Source organism: Brachyistius frenatus, unplaced genomic scaffold, assembly GCF_029030835.1.
Source record: "Brachyistius frenatus isolate BFR_SWC_R1_liver_20210118 unplaced genomic scaffold, ASM2903083v1 Contig_361, whole genome shotgun sequence".
NCBI classification, from domain to species: Eukaryota; Metazoa; Chordata; class Actinopteri; family Embiotocidae; genus Brachyistius; species Brachyistius frenatus.
In genome coordinates, this window is record NW_027210960.1 from 160514 (window position 1) to 184162 (window position 23649).

The 23649-nt window shown below is 41.6% G+C and overlaps 1 protein-coding gene across 2 annotated transcripts in view; it reads right to left on the reverse strand.

Moving 5' to 3' along the window:
• The window catches only part of LOC138636206 (vacuole membrane protein 1-like), a 53357-nt gene that overhangs the window by 8151 nt on the left and 21557 nt on the right, over window positions 1-23649 (reverse strand). For both annotated transcript variants that reach the window (XM_069724100.1, XM_069724099.1), the window contains exons 7-10: window positions 21288-21419; window positions 12827-12907; window positions 12304-12420; window positions 8729-8790 (exon numbers count right to left, since the gene is read on the reverse strand). In XM_069724100.1, the coding sequence (XP_069580201.1) occupies window positions 8729-8790; window positions 12304-12420; window positions 12827-12907; window positions 21288-21419 (392 nt within the window). The remainder of the gene's footprint in view (window positions 1-8728; window positions 8791-12303; window positions 12421-12826; window positions 12908-21287; window positions 21420-23649) is intronic.

The window sequence follows — 23649 nt, forward strand, 5'->3', positions numbered from 1 at the left end:
CAGCCGGCACACCACACACACACACACACACACACACACACACACACACACACACACACACACACACACACACACACACACACACACACACACACACACACACACACACACACACACACACACACACACACGGATACATGCTATCCTCCTGGGTACCCACAGAGCTGCCAGGAAATCAGGGGGCACCAATTATAGCAGTCTATTATTCCTCTCACTTCCCAGACAGTCACATAAAACAGCCCTTCATCCCCTCTGACCCCCCCAGGTTCAGGTCAGCATGCCCACACAGGCCCTCTTGGTCTGGGTGTGGAGGTGTGTGGAGATGCTGGGTCACTGGGTAACCAGTCCTGGACCCTTCCACTGGCAAGAAAAAGAGGGTTATTCAAAGAGTCAGATGTAACTGGAGACACATCCAGACAAGTCACACGGCTACTTGTAGAGCGGCAACAACAGGCAGGCCAGAAATAGAGGAGGCAGAAGATGATGAAGGGCACTGCCTGTTACTCCAACCATCCTGTGATGTCATGTTTGGAGGAACGGCTGCTGTATGGGATTTATGGTGACACTGTTTCCTATGGGACAATGTCTGAGCCTTGTTTCAAAGGAACACCTAATAACCCGGTGATAACCACACTGACTGTATTTTGACTCATATTTACAGGTCATTGGCTCAAATGGGAAACTATGTGCAAAAAATCTGACAACCCAAAGAACACTGAAACACAGAAGAGGGGTTAAATGATCACGTTGTGACATGTTAAATAAATGTGAAGGGAAGAAACGCACGAAAGAAAACGAGGTCACAGGGTGGAAAATGAACGGCACGTGGAATAAATGAGACTGTTTGAAGCTCCCATAAATGAAATGTATGTCACTAATTCAACACAGCGGGTTGTAGTCAGGGAGCACAGCCGCACTTCTTCAGTGTACAGTACACACTGGGACGTCATATACACTGCTGCTCAAACAACCACACAGGTGCTGCGTACCTGTCATAAGCCACAACATGCTCCACATGTTGCACTTCAAACCTCTTGTACAAGCGAGTGCTTTACCAAACAAGACGAATTAAGCACGAAGACAGCCGGCACGATCAATTAAATATGATTGTCGTAAGAAAAGCCAAAAACAGAATATCCAAAAGTGATCATCTGATCAGCCGTACAGAAAGGCTTCTCTTTGAGACTTCACACTGCAGGCGTTGTGGTTAGAAAGCCGTCAAATTCAGAGTGAAAATTCCTGTCTGTGTGACAATAGCCAGATTATGTCTTAATGTGCTGGAACAATGCTAAAAAAATTAAAAAAAAAATGCTAAACACTACATTATGACCCAATAAAACTGTTACAGTGTGATTTTATAAGCGTAGTTGTATAATTAGGAAATGAATTGCACTAATTGTATCCACAACAGTGATTTCACAAACTAAAAATAATAAGCAAATTATCAATGTGTCTGGGATAAAACAAAACAAAAAAACCAGACTCACTTTTAATATCTGGTTTTCAACACAACTCGACAATATGGTTATTTTTCTGAACTGGACAATATAGTGAATATATACAGCAAGAAATATCACAACTAACCCTCTTTACTATCTGTGCTGCCTCTCCATTACTTGTTGCTGCTGTGAATATGGCTGACAGGGTCCAGTACGTCTTTCCTGATTGAGGTTTGATGGATGCAGGGAAGGGGCGTAGGGGGTGGGGGTCTAACCGGCTGCTCTCTGAGTCAAGGCCTGTCAGCGATGACTCCTCTCACAGAACACGGACATACGCAGATGTCCTCATGACAACTGGTGACATTACATTACACAGGATGATGTTCATGGGATTTACAAAACAATACACTTCAGTGGATGATGCTGATTAAGAGCTCGGGGTCACGTCATGTTCCCCTGATAAATGAGCCACTCGAAAAATTAATCAATGCCGCGCTGTTTCCTAAAAGAACGTCCAGGCCATTTGCCATCCTGATGAATAAATACATTAGTAATTTCATAGCCTCGGCCTGAGAATGTGTCGGAATGATTTGATGAGCAAGCGGCATGTGTGTTATGCCACCAAGTGTGGGAAACAAAACAAATGAATCAGGAATGAATAACGCAGGAAGTCCAGGAACACGGTGCCTGAGAGGCACATAATATGACACCAGACCTGGAACACACTTTCTGACCTCTCCCTCTCTTTGTATCTCTCTCTTTGTCTCACACACACACACACACACACACACACACACACACACACACACACACACACACACACACACACACACACACACACACACACACACACACACACACACACACACACACACACACACACACACACACACACACACACTTAGCAAAGCTACAATTACAGATCTGTGTGCCCCTTCAGAGTTCCTCAGTGTGCTATTAACCACAGAAATAGGCCTGCAGAACACAACGTGCACAATAAGTCTTATTGAGCGACTGAATTTTATTTTTAAATGGCTGTAGTAAGACCTTTTGGCTCCGAGTCAAAGTTTTCTCTGTCTGTTACTGCCTCCGTGTTTCTGTCAGCTTTGGACTCCCTGCTGGGTCTCACATTAAACTTAATGATGCTGTATAAAAAAAAAAGAGTCGGTAGCGACCCACCACGCCATCCTTCACTCCGCTATCTTGCCCTGTTCACCTCTGGTCCCGTCTGCCCGGTCCTACGTGAGGCGTCTGACTGGGCAGGCAGTGGAAGGACTGATCAATGCCATCTTTGTCAGGGTGCTTCTCAGGTGACCAGAGCACCCAGTGACTAATAGGGTTGAAAATACTCTCTTCCTCCAGATTGGGTTAACAGAACACCTTGCTCAAAAGGCTTAAAGATGGATATTTATAGCAGCAGTTATACAACAAAGGCGCAAATGGCTACAGATTTTCAGTAACATTTTCTATCTGCTACTTTATTTGAGCGTCAGCAGAGACTGCGGGTCACATTTTCTCTCGTGTGTTTATTACACAGTAGATATTGATTGATGAAGAGAATTTACTGCCCTAATTGGGTGCATTCTGCTTAACACAAACTTGTGTGGTGACACGGGGAACGTAAAAAAAAATCCTTCCCTGCTCTGTAACTCAAGATCACGCCACAAGTACCTTCGAACCAGACAAACCCACATTCAGTGTGAAACCACACATACCGAGTTTCTATATGAGCCAGAGGTGTGCATTCAAGACGGGTAAAATTCAGTGGAAACAAACACTCAGATTTTCCCCCCTAAAACTTCAGTGGTTCGATACTTTAACACGAAATAACGGCATTAGTGTGAAAACCCAGAATAGTTTGATTTGCATTTCTCAACAATTTCATTTCTCCAGGATCCCAAGTTAACTTCAATTATTCTGTTATCTGTTTTACTCTTACTCCAATAACCGGGTTAAGGTATAGCAACACACTGTGTCATTACCCTGTAATTGTATCTTTACAATGAGTGTGAAAGCTGATTGTGATCTGGAAGGTTCTAGTGTGATCCAGCGAGCGGTTCATACAACCACCAGCTGGCCCGCACTGACCTGTGCTCCTCTCCTGGCCTCCTCCTGAGCAGCGCTGCCTGCTGGGATCTCCTAATGCTGCGAGCCTTGTGCAGCAGGAACAGCCATCTGCAGGCCCATTGTGTTGGTAATAGAGTCCCGCTGTAGAGATGGACTCGCATGGAAATAGGTGCATTCTCATAGAGACATGCCGATTTCCCCCTGTGGCCCCAGCACACCAAGTTTCTAGTGGATAACCTTTTCAGGTCCCGACTCTTCCTTTCTGCATGTCAATGGCTTTCTCCTTGAGAGTCTGACAGTGATACTCCCTCCCTTGACACATGACTGTGAAGGATTTGTCAAGCTCTACAGAAGACATGGACAGTGCCTTGCTCAATCAAAATGATGGATTATTAAGATGAATCATTTAAAATTGTGGTGTGAAAATATAACTAATGTTGTCTCTCTTGCTATCTCTGCTTCTCAATTTGTCTCTCACAAACATAACCCACCTCTCTTTGTCCTCTACAGAAACTAAGCCCAGTCACTGCTGACAAGGTGTAAACACACTGGAATCCTGCAGACGGTGAATCACCAGCACTTTGTTGGCCAAAGCCATCCGACAGACTTCATCACCACAGCTTCTTTCTCCAAATGAGGAAAGACTTCTGTTTTTTTTCCTCCTCACGTGTCATCACATACAAATGTTTGCTTAAAAAGTGGCACGAATCACTAAATTCAGCCCAAACACAGCGACTCACATCAGATCAAACGAGGAGGCCGGAGACCCAGACAGCATGTCAAACACAGGAAAGCTCCCTGTTCCATTACTGCATGCAGCGGGTGATTTGGAGCCTTTCCTGCTGTACATCACCACCTCGCCGGCTGATGAAGCACCAGCTGAGATTAGAGAAGTCTCAGGGAGGATCGGGCACAGAAGAAGATAAATGTGTTGCTCTGGAGTTACATGGAGCAGAGCAGCGGGGCCTTGCTCAGTCTCTGAGGCCCTTCTAGGGTTGTCAACCTCACTAGCATGTGAAATATAAATTGTTAAAATATAAGAACATCTGCATGCTGTGGGAAAAGGCAGGACACTGATCATAAATATTTTTTATGACCTAGCACACACTTTTGTGGGTTTTTTGTGATTGCAGGTAAGAAAAAAAAAACCCCACTACATAGATAACATCATGAGAACTTTTGTCATACGAGCGCTTCAGATTTTAATCAACGGCTTGCTCAATGAGAGTTTGCAGAATTTTCTCCTCATTTAAACAATGACTGTACAGGCACGGGCAGTCTTGAAGACGAGACATTTGTACATTAGTCACAGGACGTAAGAAACCTAACAAGTCTGATCAGAAACACAGCTCCGACAGACCTGGTTATCAGCTCTCGTTATCAGCCCAAAAGGCCTGTGAGGAGGGTTTTATAGTGACTTTGTGGCACTTCAAAGCAAAAACTAGCTTCATTATTATCCCACTACTGCCAACAGAAGGTTATAGATTTAATCTGAAACACTTTGCACAGCAGGAAAAGACCAAAAGCCATCTGCCAGAGATATACAAATCTGTTTCCACAATACACATGAAAAAGTAATCCATCAAGTTTGAAATGTCTGACCTGCATTTTTGTCCTAAACAGACAGTAATTAGAAAAACAGTATAAAAAGGAAGAACATTTGACTGAACTGTCAAAGGACAGAAATTATTTTTCCACTAAAGCCTTTTTGTGGCCTCTCAGAAGAAACATCAGAAAGTCATAACTATCTGATGGAAATTTCACTTACATGTATGTTGTTCATTCTAAAAAGGTCTTTTGCATATTCTCAACATTTTCCATTTTCTAACCAGTGAGAAAAAACTGGTCATTTTGGTTAAGAAAGGAGACGAAAATATCTGTTAACAGTTTTAGAGCCACATGACATTTAAGACATAAAACCCCTTCTATGAAAATGAAATTCAGTAACACCCAAGTTTTCCATTTGTCATTCAAAGAAAAAACACTTCCCTAATTTCAACTGCTCATCAATGACTGAAAACTAAAATATCCTTAAAAATGACCAGATTGGTAGAAGCGCATTAAAAAAATTAATCAGAACATGAAACGAAATCACTTCGAACAACTTTGGTTGCCACATTTATCTATATTGCAACTTTCTGAATGAAACGTTAGAAAATAAAATTGTGGATAAATTGTGGGTAAATAAAATAAATATCCTCTGTTATGATTACAGGAATATTAACCAAATATAACATTAATCAAACTATACTGCTTCCCTGTACTGTTGATTCTGATAAGTAGCCAGTGTTACAGTATTTTAATCTCTGATTTCATCAGGTTTCCATGATCACATCTTAAAAAATACAGATGCTACTCAAATGAAAACGCAGCACCATGTACCGAGCTCTTATTACAGAAAATTCTGATACTGATTCTTGCTATTACTGAAACTCAAAGTCTGGGCTTTTTGAAGATTCAACGTCACACTGCAACACACTTCTCAGGGGATTCACCAGGTAAGTTATGAATAAACCGTCCTGAAGGACACAAACTAAAATAAAAAGTTACTGTCGATATTGTCAGGAAGCTGATACATGATTGAAATTAAAGAATTAGTAACTTGAAAAAATAAAGATAAATATTTCAATAAAAAAATTAGAAAACCGTGTGCTTAAGATATTATAATTCTTCAGTACAAATAATGTTGTGTAAGGCATCCACTCTGAGCCACAAACGTCTGTTTTTTTTTCTGTTTGTGCCAACTGGCTCAGCGAACAGGCAAAGAGCCGGAAATGAATTGTGTAGTATTGTATTATGTCATGTGAGAATGAAATCACCATAGCCAAAGTCCAACGGTCACTTCATTCACTCACAAAGACAAATACTTTTCTAAATCCAGAGCCTGGCCAACAAAAACAAAGCCGTTTACCCTGTTAATACAATTACACAAAAAAGACACAAATTGTGTCCATAATAAATCATCAACTGAAAACATTTAATTCAAAGTAAATTCTATCATAAAATATAACATTTCTATCAAATGCCTAAAACATTTGATATAAATAAACCAAACATGAAATGAATCATTAAAGAATTTTCATTTATTATATATTTTGCATCATGACTGTTTATACAATACTAAGAAATCAGGATTTCACTGAAAAGAGTTTTCATATAGTTGATAAATCAAATAACATACTAACCAAATGAAAAAAGATTAAATCAGCCTGCAATGTAACCCTAACAAAGGCCACGTTTGTGTGTGTGTGTGTGTGTGTGCGTGCACGTAGGGTCAGTATGTGGACACAAATGCAGGGGGTGGCATCTATAGGTGCCTCCATTTTAGCAAGTATAAAAGTGTAAAAAAAAAAAAAATCTAATTCAAGCATCTGCACAGTTCACACTGTCAGTCAGGAAAGGGTTAAATGGAAAGGCTGTCACCCATTCATAAGGTAATATGTGACTGAGAGTGAGAGTGAGAGCAGCACAGAGAATTAGAGGTGAAGGTGGAAAGGCTGAGGAAGGAAGCTGACGGTTGACAAGTTGTAAAGTTCCTTTCGAGAAGAAGCAGGCAGTGAGTCAGACTGAAACCTGTCAATAACCAATGATGTGTCGCTGTGTGTCTGCAGCTCAATGAACAGTGACTGCCGCGGGGCACAGGTCTTTCACACACACACACACACACACACACACACACACACACACACACACACACACACACACACACACACACACACACACACACACGTGTACACGCAGACAAAGGGAGAGTATCCAACTAGTTTTTATTTCTAGAGTTCTTGTTAAGCTTGTGCTGTTGATCAAACCTCAAGTGGAAAATATTCTATTATTTGCCACTACAACAGGATTAAAATACTTTCAATAAAAATAAAAAAGTAAATAAATAAATATATATATATACACAGAGAAAAGTGCAACCGCAGGTTTTTTTTAAGTTGCAGTCATGAGCGATCTCTTCCAAAAGTCATGCTAGAAATGAACACATAAAAAGACAACTTGGTGAGGAAGAGAGCTGACGCAATCTTGCTGCCTGGTTTCAGCACAACAAGTGTGTGTGTTGGACCAATAGCACCTCAGTGTGTGAATGTGCATGTAACGTGTGTGTGAGAGGGAAAGAGACACCAACAGTACAGGAGTGTATGCATGTGTAATAAACAGCACTCCCACCAGCAGGTGTGTCGAACGCAGTTTCCAGCTGCAGCCCTTGGCACCTCTACAAGGACACCCATCATGGCACCCATCAGCACCCACACCCAACACCAAGGCTCTCCCCACCTCTATTACATCGAGCCCTCATTTCCCAGAAGCCCAGAGGCTGTATGTGTGTGAGTGTAGGTGTGATTGTAATAATTTGTTTTGCATATTTTGTGAAAAGTTGTACTGGTTTACATCTTGGTAAAACTAGTTTCCCCACAAAGTAGTTGGTCTATTCAATAATGCACCTACAGCCCACTGACACTGTTCCCATCTGGGCCTCCACAAATATGAACATAAATACATTTCCTTTGTGAAAACTCAAACGTGTTTCTTTCCTCCCAAGAGGTATCCATGCTCATAAACATGTCTCGCCTGTTCGCCGTACACCTGAAAGGCCTGATTTTAGTCCAAAAGATAAACGGTGGTTTCATTGTGATCCACCTGAGGACACTCAGGAGCAGCCGCTCTCTTTTGACCCGCTCTCCCTATGAGATCAGGTACGAAAGGTACTAACTGACAACAAAAACAGTGTATCACGAGAGATAAAGCAGAGAAGGAGGATTCTGTGATAGACAAGAGTTCATCCTGTCCTGTGAAGCAGCCAGAACATGTTCATGCCCATAGTCATCCAGTGGAAAAATCCAAGCCATTAATCACCATGTTAGAGTATTGCAGCAGAGCGAGGAGCCAGACGGGGAACAAAATGTGACAAATCCCCGTTTCGAGGTCTGTACGAAGAATCATAAAGCAACAAGTCATCTTCTAAAATCAACAGGTTTAACTCAAAATCTATTCTGAGTGTACACAACGTTTACGAGGGTGATGAAGAGGAGGAGGCAGAGTTCATACAAAATCACCTGAAGGCCCAACCAACACCCAAAAGGTCCCTCAACTGTCAAGCTCTGCATTAACCCTTTCGTGTGTGGTACCCTGTACACACACACACACACACACACACACACACACACACACACACACACACACACACACACACACACACACACACACTGAGGCTTACTCACCCGATGAGGGAGACCATCTGCTCTACGATGTGCCTGCTGAAGGTGATGATCACAAACAGTTTCTGTATGACAAAGAAGCAGAGGAAGAGCGAGTCAGTTATTGAACCTTGAGGTCACTGCTGGGGTGCTGAAGGAGGCGGTGTGCGCATCATGGTTTGACCAGTAATTCCTAAACTCCCTCACACTGACACACACACCACATTGTGCTCATTATGGCCACATCCATGCATTGCACGACCAAAGTGGTTTAGACTAAAAGCTGCTATGAAGGGCAAGAAATTGTGTCATGGTGGGCAAGAAATGAAAGAAAATAAAAGGCAGAGTTCTATGACACACCATCTACACAGTACACAAGGTCAACATATCACAGTGGCTGTCATCAGAAGAGCAAGCGTGTGTGTGTGTGTGTGTGTGTGTGTGTGTGTGTGTGTGTGTGTGTGTGTGTGTGTGTGTGTGTGTGTGTGTGTGTGTGTGTGTGTGTGTGTGTGTGCGTGTGTGTGTTTGCGTGTGTGTGCGTTTGTGTGTGTGTGCGCTTAAAGGACGAAGTAAAGGGATCAAAGGAGACGTGTCATTGCTTCAGAGGGGGTCTGGATCCGGCTCCTGTCTGGTCTAATTCCTGCTTAGTCACCAGGACAGAACAGGCGACTGGCATCCTCCTGATTGGGGGGAGGCGGGGGGGGGCAGGAACATGCAGACACTAATTGACCAGATTAGAAGAGGTCCTTTACTTTAACCTCTCTGAGTGGTTGTAGGTTACTGTACTCTTATAAACAAACACATGTTTCTGACCACTAAAAATGTGGTTCGATTCTATAACATCTAGGTTGCCTTCAACATGGAATTAGAAAGGCTTTAACCTGACGCAGCTTTTGGCAGATCCATCAGTACAAACTCATGCTGTGCAGAAAGGGATTGTTGAAACCCACACAACCTTATTTTAAATTGTAGTCCAGATCCAAAGGTCTCCAAAGATACTAAATATATACAGTCAAATTACAGGGAAACGTGTATAAAATGAGCAATCTAGAATTTTCCATTTTATGTCATGATGGAGACATAAAAATACCATTTGTTGATGAATATTTACTCACTTTAAATCTCACAATTTGCAATTACACTGAGCAGCGTGGTTAACAATATTTTGCACAATACTTCTGCAACAAACTAATAAAATGGATTGAAAGTCCTGACATGGATGCGTTCCCATACTGAGTGCTGACATGCTATTAAATTAGGAAATTATAATTACATTAATTATACCAAGCTACAAACTGGCTTGATTGAAGGGATTTTAGGAAGCGTTTCATGAAGACCACTGATAACGTCCACAACAATTTAAAAACAATTAAATGGTGGAATTGGGAAAAACTATGGAAAACATCCAGAGAAAGTTATAGCACACTACAAGTGGACAAAGCCATGCCTTACATTTCAAAGGTCCCACCACAGATCACTCAGCACCACCATCACTTTGAATTTCATGATCAGTGAACACTGTGATGTAACATGTGGATCCAGGTCGTGCATGTATTGTCACTGGGTGTTGTTTTTTTGTGGCTGTAAAAACTCAATGAATGAGAGACTCGCATGTCGCAAAAATAACAAAAACTCATAAGTGGCATTTTTCATCATTAAACAAATAAAGATTCACATTTCATTTGTGCCCATGCAGCAAATAAACACTTACTTCACAGACAGCTACGACTAATCTGCCACCACACACACAAAGCACGGAGGAAGGAACAGCAAGATGGTAGACGCAGGAAAGCTGACTAAGATGTCTTCAATGTGTCTGTTGAGAAACTCTTGGTGACAAAGAGTCAACTTACTGAATTCAGTTAACTGATAGTGCGGATAAGAGATACGCACATCCTGGTTATGGCCCTTTTCACACACACACACACACACACACACACACACACACACACACACACACACACACACACACACACACACACACACACACACACACACACACACACACACACACACACACACACACACACACACACACACACCATTACACCAGCTCTCAGTAGTTCGTAGAGAAGGACCACTCATTAAGTGACAGTCATATGACAGTGAGAACTCTTGTTTCTGCACCTCTAATCACGTTCATATTCAGATTAAAAAGCCAAATGGCGGAACAGTAACCATTCTCCTTTCACTTCTTCTATATGAAAGTCTCCACCACACCTTGCACAGCTTCTGTTCTCCTCTCTCAGAGGCCTGAAACGTGTCCTTCCATGACATCACCCCAGATCCTGAAGTGACCTGCTGTGTCACAAAGCAGCTGACGGTCTCCATTCAACAGCAATGTTCACACAGAGCTTAATGAACATAAAAAATAAATAAAAAGGCCTCTCCTTGGAGACTGGTGAGAAGACACCTGAAGCACAGGTACAAACGCAGATCAAAAAGGCACTTTGAAGCAGTGAGGCTGCTCAAATTTTTACACCCACACACAAACACACACACCTCAAAATCCCCTTTTGTTCTCTCTTGGCCATTGAGGGAGAACATCACCTGCTCCTCAGAGCGCTCTCTTCTAATGCTTCTTGTTTTCACTGTAAACGACTCAACTCTTTGCATCAGAAGCAAAATGTGAGCTTGAAGAAAATGAAACCTAGCAGCTACAGGAGAGATCAGGAGCCCCTGGACATGCTGGAGAGCTGGGTGAAGTCTTTCTTTCCCTGAGACAGAGAGGGACACACCTCTGACAGTAGGAGGCCCCTGGGACCCTGGGTGTAATCTGGTCCTCTGGGTGTGATTGTGCCTGCCATGTATGCAACCCCCCCCCCCTCCCTGTCCCTCTCTTTCTCCATCGCCTCCCACAGACAATGTTTATCTGCCTTTGCTAGTGTTCATGAGGTTCACACATCTTTTTTCTTCTCAGTTTGTGGCAGGATCATGTTTTCTGCATATGATAGAAAAAAAATAAAGCAGAGAGGGAACAAAATGCTTTGCTTTTAAGCCCCCCTTTGTCCAACTGAGAAAATTCCTGCTTCAAAACAAAAAGTCGAGCCTCTGACAGTAATCACAGACATATTGCAAATTCCTGGACACAAATTGAGGATTTTCCAGGATTAGAAGGAACGTTTGTGAAGCCTGATGAAGTTTCCTCACTTCAGTTTCTTTTTTTTTTTTTTTACTTTTCTAATGAAGCTTTTACTTTACTTGTTTCCTGTATCTGCTGAAGCCTGACCAGTCTACTGTACAGTGTACTGGGGCTGCTGCAGCTGCAATCACAAAATGGTTGACTCCCCCTACTTTAGCTGCACAAAATGGCCTCCCTACTACCAGCTGACTGCAGTGTGGAGATGCTGTGTATGAAGGTAACTCATTATCTCACACATTTCTCCCTCTGAACAACATTAAAGATGTAGTCATGTCGCAGCAAACTTTGCCACAAAGATGTTTTAAAAAGATAAAACACAAATACTTGACATCAAATGTTGTGAAACTGAGCCTCACCATAAATCAAAGGTGACTGTATGTTTATGAACACTGTTTTGGGGAAGAGGATTATCCTTTGCATTAACTACATAGATGTAACTGATGTAAATGCAATTTACCTGAATGTGCATCTTGATGACCGCTTTTCCAATAAGTGTTGCACCAAAAAAAGTCCAAAACGGGACCAGAAAATGTCCACATGTTATTCCTGCCAGGTCAAACAGGGGATTTGGAATCTGGTAGAAAATAATAAAGATGGTTAGAGTTGTTGTTTTGTAAACTTCACCTCAAGAAATATAAAAGCAGACAAAGAAAGAAAGCGATAAACTAATGTCACAGGAAATTGAAGTCCATTTAGTCTTTTTTTTTGTTTTTTTGCCCGGTCTGTTTTACTTTTGAGTCCTACAGGGAAAATCAGAAGGTGACTGTGTCATGAGACTATCTGATAGATGTCAATTGTGCATTTCTTTCTTTTTTGCTCACATGTTTAACAATTCAGCGCTGTCGTGTCTTTTAAATGATGCACAACTGCCATATAACATGAAGTTGGATATGACAAAATTATTCAGAACTGTAAAGCCCACAGTGCAGGTAAAGATAAATACTTTAAAGAAAGATAAAGTGAGGTGTGGTTCCACTTACAGAGGCACAGGCTAAAATCCCAAAGAATCCGACCTTCTGGATGAGTTTCTGTACGGCTACTTTTGCCCGGGTTGCAAAGTCCTGGAAAAGAGAACAAGCAAGAAAAATGTGTGATTAAATTGTTTCCGGAAACATGCTGATGTTTACTGATCACATACTATTTGCATACCGAGTGCTCAACACTGACAACATTTTATTTACGGGACACATTTCAAACCTGCATCACTGATTTTTTTTTCTGAACAGGAAATTGCAAAATAACAGTAATTATTCTTTTACATATTGTTGTTGAGTTTATATCAGACACATATCACATTGTCTTTATGAATACCAGATTATTTCTGACAGTTTCAACTGTTTAAAATGATTATTTGATGATAAGGTATTAACAATTACTGGTGAATTTCAGATTGATAAGTAAATTAATTCAAATTTAAATAATAATGTGCTGCTGACACATTTATGAAGGGCACCTTAGAGAAAACAGTTTTCTCTTTCTTTGTGAAGTTTTTATGTGGAAGAGCGATCACTGACTTGTGTGAAATAAATGTGCATGTCCAGGTGCAATATTGCTTTTAAAGTGATTTTTAATGGGTGCTTTGAAACCATTTATATTTCACATTAAAACAAAATATTTTAGGGTAACAACTTCATTTGGGATAACATCTTAATGATCTGCTTTTAGGATCTTTGACATCTCTGTGCTACTGTTCCATCTTCTTCACAATATACTGTCTGTGTACTGACATTAAAACTCTCCATTTTATATCCTAAAACACATTATTGTCAAAATGAAACGAAAAATGAGAGAATGACCCGTTTCTATTTTCCAATCTCTGCTTATTTTCGAATGAGTGCAAAGCAGCAGCTGCAACAGGAGAATTTCTACCTCCTGTAAATTTGTCCTCAACAAAAAGCTTTAATCATTTTCTGAGCTAGATAGCAACTGACAAGCAAAATAATTAGATCTTCAAAAAGTGAGATGTAAAGCAGTGCAGACTTTAGAGAGCATGAAAGTAGATACTTTAATGAATTGTGAATGAGAGGGATTTTCACTAACTAAATCTCTGGGTCTATGTTTATAAACCCTTCAAAATTTTGTTTCATTTTTAGTTTCATTTTAAATTATATAAATCTACAAAAAACAACACTTAAGCATGCACATTTAAAAATATTTGCATGGCTATCTAGCCAAAATAAATGTGAAAAGTAGAGGTGATGAGAAACTCTTGTAGGGAAAAGTTGCCAGTGTGTATTTACCACAATTTTTAAAAAAATTTTTTTTTTAAGTCTTATAATGATAAAAAAAAAAAAAAAACTCTTGAAGGGAAAGAGTATTTATTCAAATGCTTGATTAAAAAAAGGAGGGTTTTTCAGATTTCATCAATTCCTGCACTACATTTATCATCCTGCCAACATTAAATATGTTCAAGTTCACAGCAAAATGCACTGATTCACCTGTTTCATATTCTAAAAGATCTGTAAACAAACTTCTTCATTCTAGAAGAGTAATAAACTGGTTTTCACAGGTCTCTTCTTACCTCTAGTGCTAGTTATTAATCCTTTTTGTTACTGGGAATGTGAGAATAAGACAACAGACTTTGGTCATTCCTGTGACTCACAAATTGTTCGTTTCTCTGCTAGTCTCGCTCTATCCCTCCTGACAACTCCGCAAAAGCCTCTTTACACAGCAATGACACATTTTTCCTCAATATACCTTTTCTGGGAAGAGAGACTTTAATCTGTTTGGATTTTACTTCAACTACTTCTGGGAACACTGTGGCGATGCGGAGGGAACCCCTGATTCACGACCTTTCATATTTTTGGATGATACATTGAATATGTAGGTATATTATAAACTCATTACATGCATATGATGCTAGATTTTCCGCAGGTAAATCTATTTTTTAAAGCTTCTGGGTAGATATTAAAACTCTGACGGTAAAAACAACAAAAAGTACTAATAATATTGCTTTTCCAAAATACTCAGCACAAGTTTTTATTTTTTAATTTGTAAGCTGTAATATGTTGAAAAGTTGATCTGTTGGTGGTAGAAAATAAAAATGCACAGCAAAAAAAACTGTACAATGGTTTTTATTCTTTATTATTATTTCTACTTTTGACTGAGCTTCTCTTTAAGTTGCTGCACTTTTATGATGAAAATCAATAAGATTGTTCTTTGTTTGCATACCTAAATTAATTATTGCATTAATCCTGTCTATTTTCTTCTCAGTATTATGAAATAATTGTTTAAGTGATACTGCATAAAGCGTTTGTTTTACACGACTCTTTATTCAGCCCCTTCAGTCTCATGGATCTGAATAAATATTTTTAGAATAGGGCCTTAAAGACATGCTTAAATTATATATTTGTTCTTTAATTTAAATCAGACTCTGCTGCTGTAATGAATGTAAATGTTATAATGTGAATTAGCTGTATACAATTATGCAGATGTTTCATCGTATTGTTACTTTCAAATTAAACTTCAAACTCATTTCACATTTTCTACCACAATATTTGTAAAATTCAGGTAACTAAATTAATAAATGCAAATACATTTCTTAACAATATGAATATGGAGTATGTGAAGGCTTTTGTTGATGAAAACACTTTTCAAACTGACTGCTGAAATGGACACAACTATGTTGATTTTAAAGTTAACATTCATCTTAAGACAATTATAAAATAGTTTTCTTCTTCCCTGGATGACATTTTATTCATTTTCAAAATGTTTTCTAATGATTTTCATGTTGCAAAATGTTTCCAAAATGAATCTTCTGCATTTAGAATGAAAAAAATTCAAATAATTAGGGATTTGTGTTTAATTATTTGAATCAATACAACCTTGATGAATGCTTCCCATTGAAAGCACATTTTTTTCTTCCCTAAAACAATATCAAATCAATTGGAAAAGAAACTGGAGGGAAAAACTAATTTCTATTATGTGAAGTCAGAAGGCCTGAGTTTAAAAAATGTATTAGATTTTAAAAATGAGGTGCAGGAGGGGGGCATGCACTACATGATCATACCTAATATGGTCAACAAAACCAGTACAGTGCTGATGACATTCTTTACGGGGTGCAACCCAGCGGATAGGAAATTTGAGAGACATGGGAGGTCGCCTAATAAGGAAGGTGGTGGGGGGAGCGAAGGGACGCACAATCTGATTGGTTCACGATTTGAATTTCTGCCTCTGCTGATGTCCAATCATGAAGGTTTCTCCTTGGACAACCCTGTAGTTTTAATTCTAGCCTGTCCCCATGTGCACATGGGCGTGTGTGTGTGTGTGTGTGTGTGTGTGTGTGTGTGTGTGTGTGTGTGTGTGTGTGTGTGTGTGTGTGTGTGTGTGTGTGTGTGTGTGTGTGTGTGTGTGTGTGTGTTCATCTGTGTGTGTTAGGGTGTGTGAGTTGCTCAGCTGGTGGGAGACAGGGAGGGAAGGAATGTGTATGGTTGGTTTACAGCTGAACCACTGAGGACAGGGTCTGGACCGGGGACACCTGACGGCCGTGGCTGTTGCCGCCCGGACCGACTCCTGCGGAACGGATCAGTGTCGGCAGACGGCCTGTGAATCTCATTCGTTTTCTGACATCATGACACATGCATTGTTTACTCTGAGTGGCGGAGTTGAGCTTTTGGCTCATGCAGTGAGAGAGCATGAAAATATCACCACAGTGTGAACAAAGGGTCCCTGAGGAGGTGAGGGGAGGGTATAAAAGGGTGTGTGTGTGTGTGTGTGTGTGTGTGTGTGTGTGTGTGTGTGTGTGTGTGTGTGTGTGTGTGTGTGTGTGTGTGTGTGTGAACTTGTGACACTGTGATTTACTATAGCTGAACTATGTGCTTGGATTCTCTCTCTTCTGCATTTCTGGACCAGGGAAGCGTTTATCTTGGATGGCTGGGGTTCAGACATTCAGACTCTGTTGTTGGCGGCTTATGGAAAATCACCATCTTTGCCAGGCAGCTTGCCAAGGACTGCCTCCCCCTCCACCCCACCCCCCCTCCCCTCTGTCCTCCATCCCCATCCCAGCCTGTAGGGGCTGGGCTTAGCAGCAATTACGTTTGGTAAGATCTTGTCAAGGGTACAGCGTCATAAAAGCGATGGAGGTTTGGTTCCAGTTTTGGCTGCTCAGCACAAAGCCTTTACTCAGCAGTCTTTGCAGTTTGGGAACAACACCCACTTATAATCCGTTATATTTTTGGATTTCCCCTCATATACTCCAGGTGCGTGCTCAGATTAGTCAGTCACTCATTTGAATAAGCAAATCATAAGTAGCAGTAAGAATCATCACTTCACCGGTTTCACTCCACACCATGAGTTTCATGAGCACAGGCTACTTCAATTACCTAAGTCTTACAAAATACCACTTTTGAATCTGTGACTGCTGAGTAAAGCATTTGTTGCTGAGCATAACAAACATACCACATCTGTTTGTATTTGATTCCCATTAATGTACTGCATATGAATTAATGTAATAGGGGAGGAATAACAGATCAGCACTAATTCAAGTATGTCACCGGGATGAATGACTGAAAATGAGATGAATTAAAAAGACACTCCTTCAAAGGAAGGAGTATGTTGTGTATTAAAATGTGTAAAGCTGGAACAGACTTAGCTGTACATTTAACATGTTAGTTTGTATATCTATGGTTACAGTTGAGAGGTGATGGCGGAAAAAGTTGAGAAAAGTTGATAGACCACGGATAAGACCATTTTTGACCCAGCAACTCCAAATCCATGAATTTATCATAGTGGGCATCAATATACTGTCGATGTAAACAGGTTCAGTTGCCAGTATCAATAGGAATGTTTGTTTTATTTTTTGCTGTGCCTGTTTTTCATCTACAATGCATTACACAGCATACAGTACAATGGGATTCATGTTTTTTGTAATCGCTGTCAAGTTGGTCACTTTTCACGGTGAAAAAGGTTGGTCAAGCAAAACTGTTGTTTTCAGTGGGCTTTCCTAGCTGTGATTAGGTACAGTGTTCAAACGCAGACAAAAAGCAGGCAACGACAAGGCACTCTGTGCCATGTGGAAAATTAAAGTGTCAGACAAGGAAAAATCTATGCATAGCCTATACACCAGTCAACACCCACGCACATTTTTTTCTCTCCCTCTCTCTGTTTTCTTTTTTTTTTTTTTTTTCTCAATGAAAGTCTTTCACACAGAAGACACACATCTCCGGAGCAGTCAGTCGCGAGCGAGCCCCCCGACACGAAGACGGCTAAAGTTCATCTCATTAACTCCTGACAAGCCCGCGCCCGCTCTGTCTGGCACAGGAAGTGGAGTGATTAAGGACTCCTGACGCAATCCAAGCTACAGTCCCTTTCAAGAAAAAAGACGAGGTACGCATTCAGATCTGTCCAGAAGTGCGCACGCACTCGCAGACACACACAAATGCACCCCTGAGTCCACGTTGACAAATTCTTTAACAAGCTGTGGTTAAAGGGAAGCTGGTTTTACTCTGACTCACCCCCCTCCTTTCAAACAGTTTACTGGAAATAAAGAGGGAGGAGGAGGGAGGGGGCATTTTCAGAGAAGTCACGTGACAGGGCTGGGCAAACCACAGCACAGAGAGCCTTTGAGTGCAGTAGGCCAGGGGGGAAGGCAGGCATACGCCCAGCGCAGATGGCCCTGATTTGAGTTACAGGAGATACGATCCTGGGAGTTGGCAATCAAGAATTCACAGCCTGTTAACCCTCTCCATGCCAGATGGAGAAAAAAAAAAAAAAAAAATACAAGCCAGGAAATAGCTTCATGATTAAGTTACAAGCGATCACAAACAGGATCAATGCAGGATCTTCTGGAACTGTCTGTGTCCACAAGGAGGATTCCTCTTCAGCACGCAGAGCGCTCTCCTACCGAGCACAAGATTTAAGAGGAGGAAAAAAGCTGATGTTCATGACATCAGCGTCTGGAGCCGTTAGAAGAGCCATGACTTCATTATTCTTGAATAGCTCTGTTGAATGAATGAGGAAAAAAAACAACCAGAGTGCTTCGCTGCTGTGCATCACGTGCACTTGTGGCAGGAAGTTGGCACGTGCAGGCTGAGAAATACCACTGGGTTGAAGTCAAACTACTGGCACCTACAAACCTCTGTGACTTGTGCGCAAGGGACAAAGTCAGCATCCTAATCCAGCTGCCACAGGGTGGAGAGTGTGTGTGTGTGTGTGTGTCTGTCTGTGTGTGTGGGTGTGTGCGTGCGCGCTGCGCACACGGGGGGGGGGGGGTGAGTGTGTATGTGGAGCAGTGTAAGGTTCAAGGGAGGTCACATCCTTGACGACAAAATTTAACTACTTCCTGCCTAATACACAACGATCCAACAATACCACAGTTTCTCCGTTCCAATCCCAGTGGAGTCCGTTTCCGCTTTGTTCTACAGATACTGATATTCAGTTAAAGAACAACAAACAAAAAAATCCACAGAGGATTAATGGCTCATTCCACCTTAAAAGATGTAAAAAGGGTAAAAGGTGGACAAGTGACAATCAGCGAAGATTTGCGGGATCTCCTTGAGCGAAAGAGGGAACCCCAAGAACATCCGAGTAATAGTAAAAGCCCAGGCGAGAGAAAAAAAATGTTTCCGTATGTGGCAGGTCCTCGCTGGTGCAAGCAACCTGCCTCCAGATGTTGTCCAATCACAGAGCACACATTAAAAACATACACACACAGCTGCCAAATATCATGAGAGAGAACCAGAGAGAGAAAGAGAGAGCGAGATGAACGGTGGGAGACAGAGTTCGTGACAGAAAAAGAAACGATGTCAGAGACGAAGGCTGTGTACTGAGACAGCAGCAAGCGGCGTCACTTCTAATCTTCCCTTCCACGAATACGAAACAAAATAGCAATGCCCCTCCTGCATCCCACTGCTGCTTGGTCGGGGAAAAGACATGCAAGCGCCACTTCACTATAAGACCCACTATCAGTGAGTGATGTCAGAGTTGTGCTCTCAGACATGCGGTCTGAACCGGGGGGGCTGGTGCTGGTGCTGGAGCCATCCCACCCAGTGGAGCTGAGAGCAGGTGCCACACACCAGTCAGCAGCACAAAAAGAGAAAAAACCCAAAACAAACACCCCTTAGTCGGCTCCTCACTCAGGACCGGATGACTCTGCGTCCCCCACCCCCTCCGTCGATGGGAGGTAGTGTAAGAAGCTACTTTAAAGGCTGGCTGACTCGACGTTGGGGTGCGCGCAGAAGCCATTGAGGCGACAAGCATCCCGTGACACTCGATCCCGACCCGGCGCTCAGAAACAGAACTTCAGCGTGGTGTGGCAGCATCACCCAGTTTGCCCTCCATGTGCCTCCGGTACCCAACTCTCCTCACCCCTCTGGAAGGACAGGAGGGGAGGGGAGGGTGTGTGTGTGTGTGGGGGGGGGTGTCCACAGACAAACTTAAACCTGAACCTAAAACTGAAAAAAAAAAAATGAAAAAAAAAAGCTTTTGCTTGAAGAATCTCAGTTTCTGAAGATGATTCAGATTTTGAGGAACTGAAGACAACACAATACACAGATTGACTAACTGTGGAAAAAAAACTTAAAGGCACTTTGTAATGATGTGTTTCTCTTTTTCACACAAACATGGCCTCATATATTGCAGATTTTGTATGCTATGGCCGGACACATACCTTCCAGTTATTTTTTTCTTTCTTTTGAAAGTACTGAATTATTCAGCATTCACTTGTTAACTATAGCTAGACTGTTACTATTCCCGTCTGCATGCTGGAAAGGAAAATAAATTCTGTAAACAATAAGAAACATTCTCCCAAATAACTCCTTTAATTTTCAGGATACACTCATATTTGCTCAAAGTTTGGTAATGTCTCATAGTTTACTTGCAAATGCAAGAGTAAGAGAGTCAGTTGTAAATTTAAAAAGCATTTACAGATGCAGTTGTTTTTCTGCATTTGACCTGTCTTCCACATTTGAGGAGAGAGAAAAACAATTCCTGTGAATGAATACTGGACAGACAGGTGTGATGAAAAGCCTTTTGAAAAACTCATGCATGTTTCCCTTCATTCTCCCTCCTCCATTCACAAGAGGGTGGAAAAATAAATATTTACAATGAGATGTTAGTTATTGTTGAAACGTTTGCAGGGATGTTTGAAATGAGAACTTTTTTTTTCTGCTAGAGATTTCCTAAATGAAGGGATTTTTTTTTTTTTTTTTTTTAAGTGCATCATTGCTGATCTCTTAGTCAGAACGTTATGAAAGCACTTCATTTGAATGACCAGTTCACAAAAATATCAGAAAATATAAAAGCATTAAAAAGAGAGTGATAAAGATGAAGCCCAGAAGCGTGAGAGAGAAAAGATGTGACAATGCAGTTAAACAGGTAGAAGTAAGATGATGAAGATGAGCATTGTTGGGGATGAAGAAGAAAGGGGGTGTCTGTGTGTGGGGTTAGATAACAGAGAGGGATGAAGATGAAGGGTTAACGATGATGTGGAAAGCAGGATGTCACCTGTGCCGACTCGGTCTGATCCAGCATCTCCTCAAATTTCTGGTAATCCTCATCATCAGGTTCAGCGCCTGACAGCCGTGCTGCCCGGGCCATGAAGTAGGGAGGAAGCTCTCCTATAGCTGTACCTGCACCCTGTACGTACACACACACACACACACACACACACACACACACACACACACACACACACACACACACACACACGGACGATAGAAGTTTTATTATAGTTACAGTTCTATTATATCAACTGTTATAATATGTGTTATCTTCTCTTTATATACATTTCTGTCTGTACATTCAGTATATTCAGTGCAGGTTGTTTATTTGTATCAATTTAACTGAATTTGATTTATATGTTGTGGTTGATTTTATTGCTTTAAATTCTATTTTTGCTCATGCTTTATGTGGTTTGGCTAAAAAAAATGCTATATTAAGTTTCCCATATATTTGTTATCTATTACCACGACGGTGCTTGGGGGGTTAATGAAGAAAAAATATCAATATCCAAAACCCAAGGGAGCTTGCATTGCTTGAGGTCTGGGATTGTGTGATCAGAGCGCTTAATGGGAATAAAACGGAAAGGATTTACGAGACTGAAAATCCTACAGATTATTAAACGATCGTGGATACATTAAACACAGGCCCGGGCTAGGTGAAAAACCGTGTGCTACCTCTAAACCGCAGATCAACAAATTGGACTGCTAAATGCTCTCTTCCAAACTACTTCAGACATGTGGTATGCAGTGCTTTTTGAAAATTTAAGATGTGCTAACAAGTTGAGGGGGGGGGGGGGTCCAAGGAACTAAGATATCAATATCCAACAGCCAAAAGGAGCTTGTGGCCATAAAGCACTGGAGCCTGTGTGACTGAGGGGGGCTTAACGGAAAGAAAGCGGAAGTGATTTGAGTCAAATAAATCCTCAGCACTTCGGTCGGTTCACCAAGTTCATCCGCCAAAACATGAGAACGGGGAAGGAGTGTGGGGAGTGAGGGGGGTGAGGGTTACAGACTTAATTAACACAATGAAAACAGCCGCCAAGAAATGCAGTGTTTTTGGAGTTGCTCAAAGCTCATTACTTTAATGTTTCCAGGCACAAGAGGAGAGTACTGGTGCAGGAGGGGGGGATATAATTCGTGTAAGTTACAATTACAGACAGCAAATGGATGATTTTGAGGCTCCACACCTCCCTAACGTCCTACAATGCAAAGACAGAAATGAACTGAATGCACTGAATTCAGTTATCGAGGTGGAACACAAATCACAGCTTCGATCTCTCTCCCAGAGGAGCAGAACTAACTACTCGCAGGCACATTACTTGTATGTTGCTGAATGGCTGAGCCAGAAGATGATTAGTGGGTAGTTAGCAACCATGGCAGCGACAACAAGCCCAAACAATCATTCTCAGGAGGCGGCGCTATCCCCAAACCTGGCAGACCACGTCTTTAATCTGGACACCCTGTTCTCTTGTTAACACTGCAGTCTTTGATGAAATCTGCCAGTTTTTTCTCATAATGGAGATGTGTCTTAATCTCCCTGGCAGCTGCTCCATTCAATAGGTCTGTCTCCGTTTGTGAGCACACGGCTGTGTGTGTTTGTGTAGGGGCAATGAAATACGTCCACCTGCACAGTGGTGGTGTTTGAAGTGGAGCACTTAAGGGACATGCAGTGGTGGTCAGAGAGGCGCCCAGAAAAAAAGACAAATAGAGAGGAGGAGGAGGAGGAGGAGAGGTAGTGGTGGTTGTGAGGAGGGGAATGTCTCATCAGCAGCATATCCAGAAGGTGGGAGGCTGGCAGGAGGAGGAGGGGGGAATGCTGGCGTGGGTGCTTTGAAACCGTGGGCGCAACAGGTGTCTCCAACTGTAGAGCTGCCGAGCCTCTGCCTCTGCCGTGCCAGGCTGAGGTTACAGGGGTAGCGGTGATTGGGCGGTTGTGAATCCAAGGGGATTGGATGGCAGGGTCACACACCCACAAATACAGACTTTGATATCCCCACTCCGAGCGAGATGCTGTTACTGGTGTGGCTGCAGCTTGGCTTAGAGGAAATATGACTCCATTATGAGGCCAAAAAAACGAACACGCTGCACCAATAACTCAAACATGAAGGACGTTTTACCTGCTGGTTAGGTGTGACTGCACACAAACACTAAATAGGATGTAAATATGTGGTCTAACATAAACGTGTTTAATGTTAAGGTTAGAGTGTAGATTAAAAAAATATCATAAACAAAAGGCCCTTACAAAGCATTGTACCAAAAATGTGTATTTGTTAATGGGAAACCTAAAATCTTCAATTAAATGCGTTTTTGCTCATGCTCCCATTTTTGCATTTGCAAGTAAGCATGTGTCTGTGTGTATAGTTAAC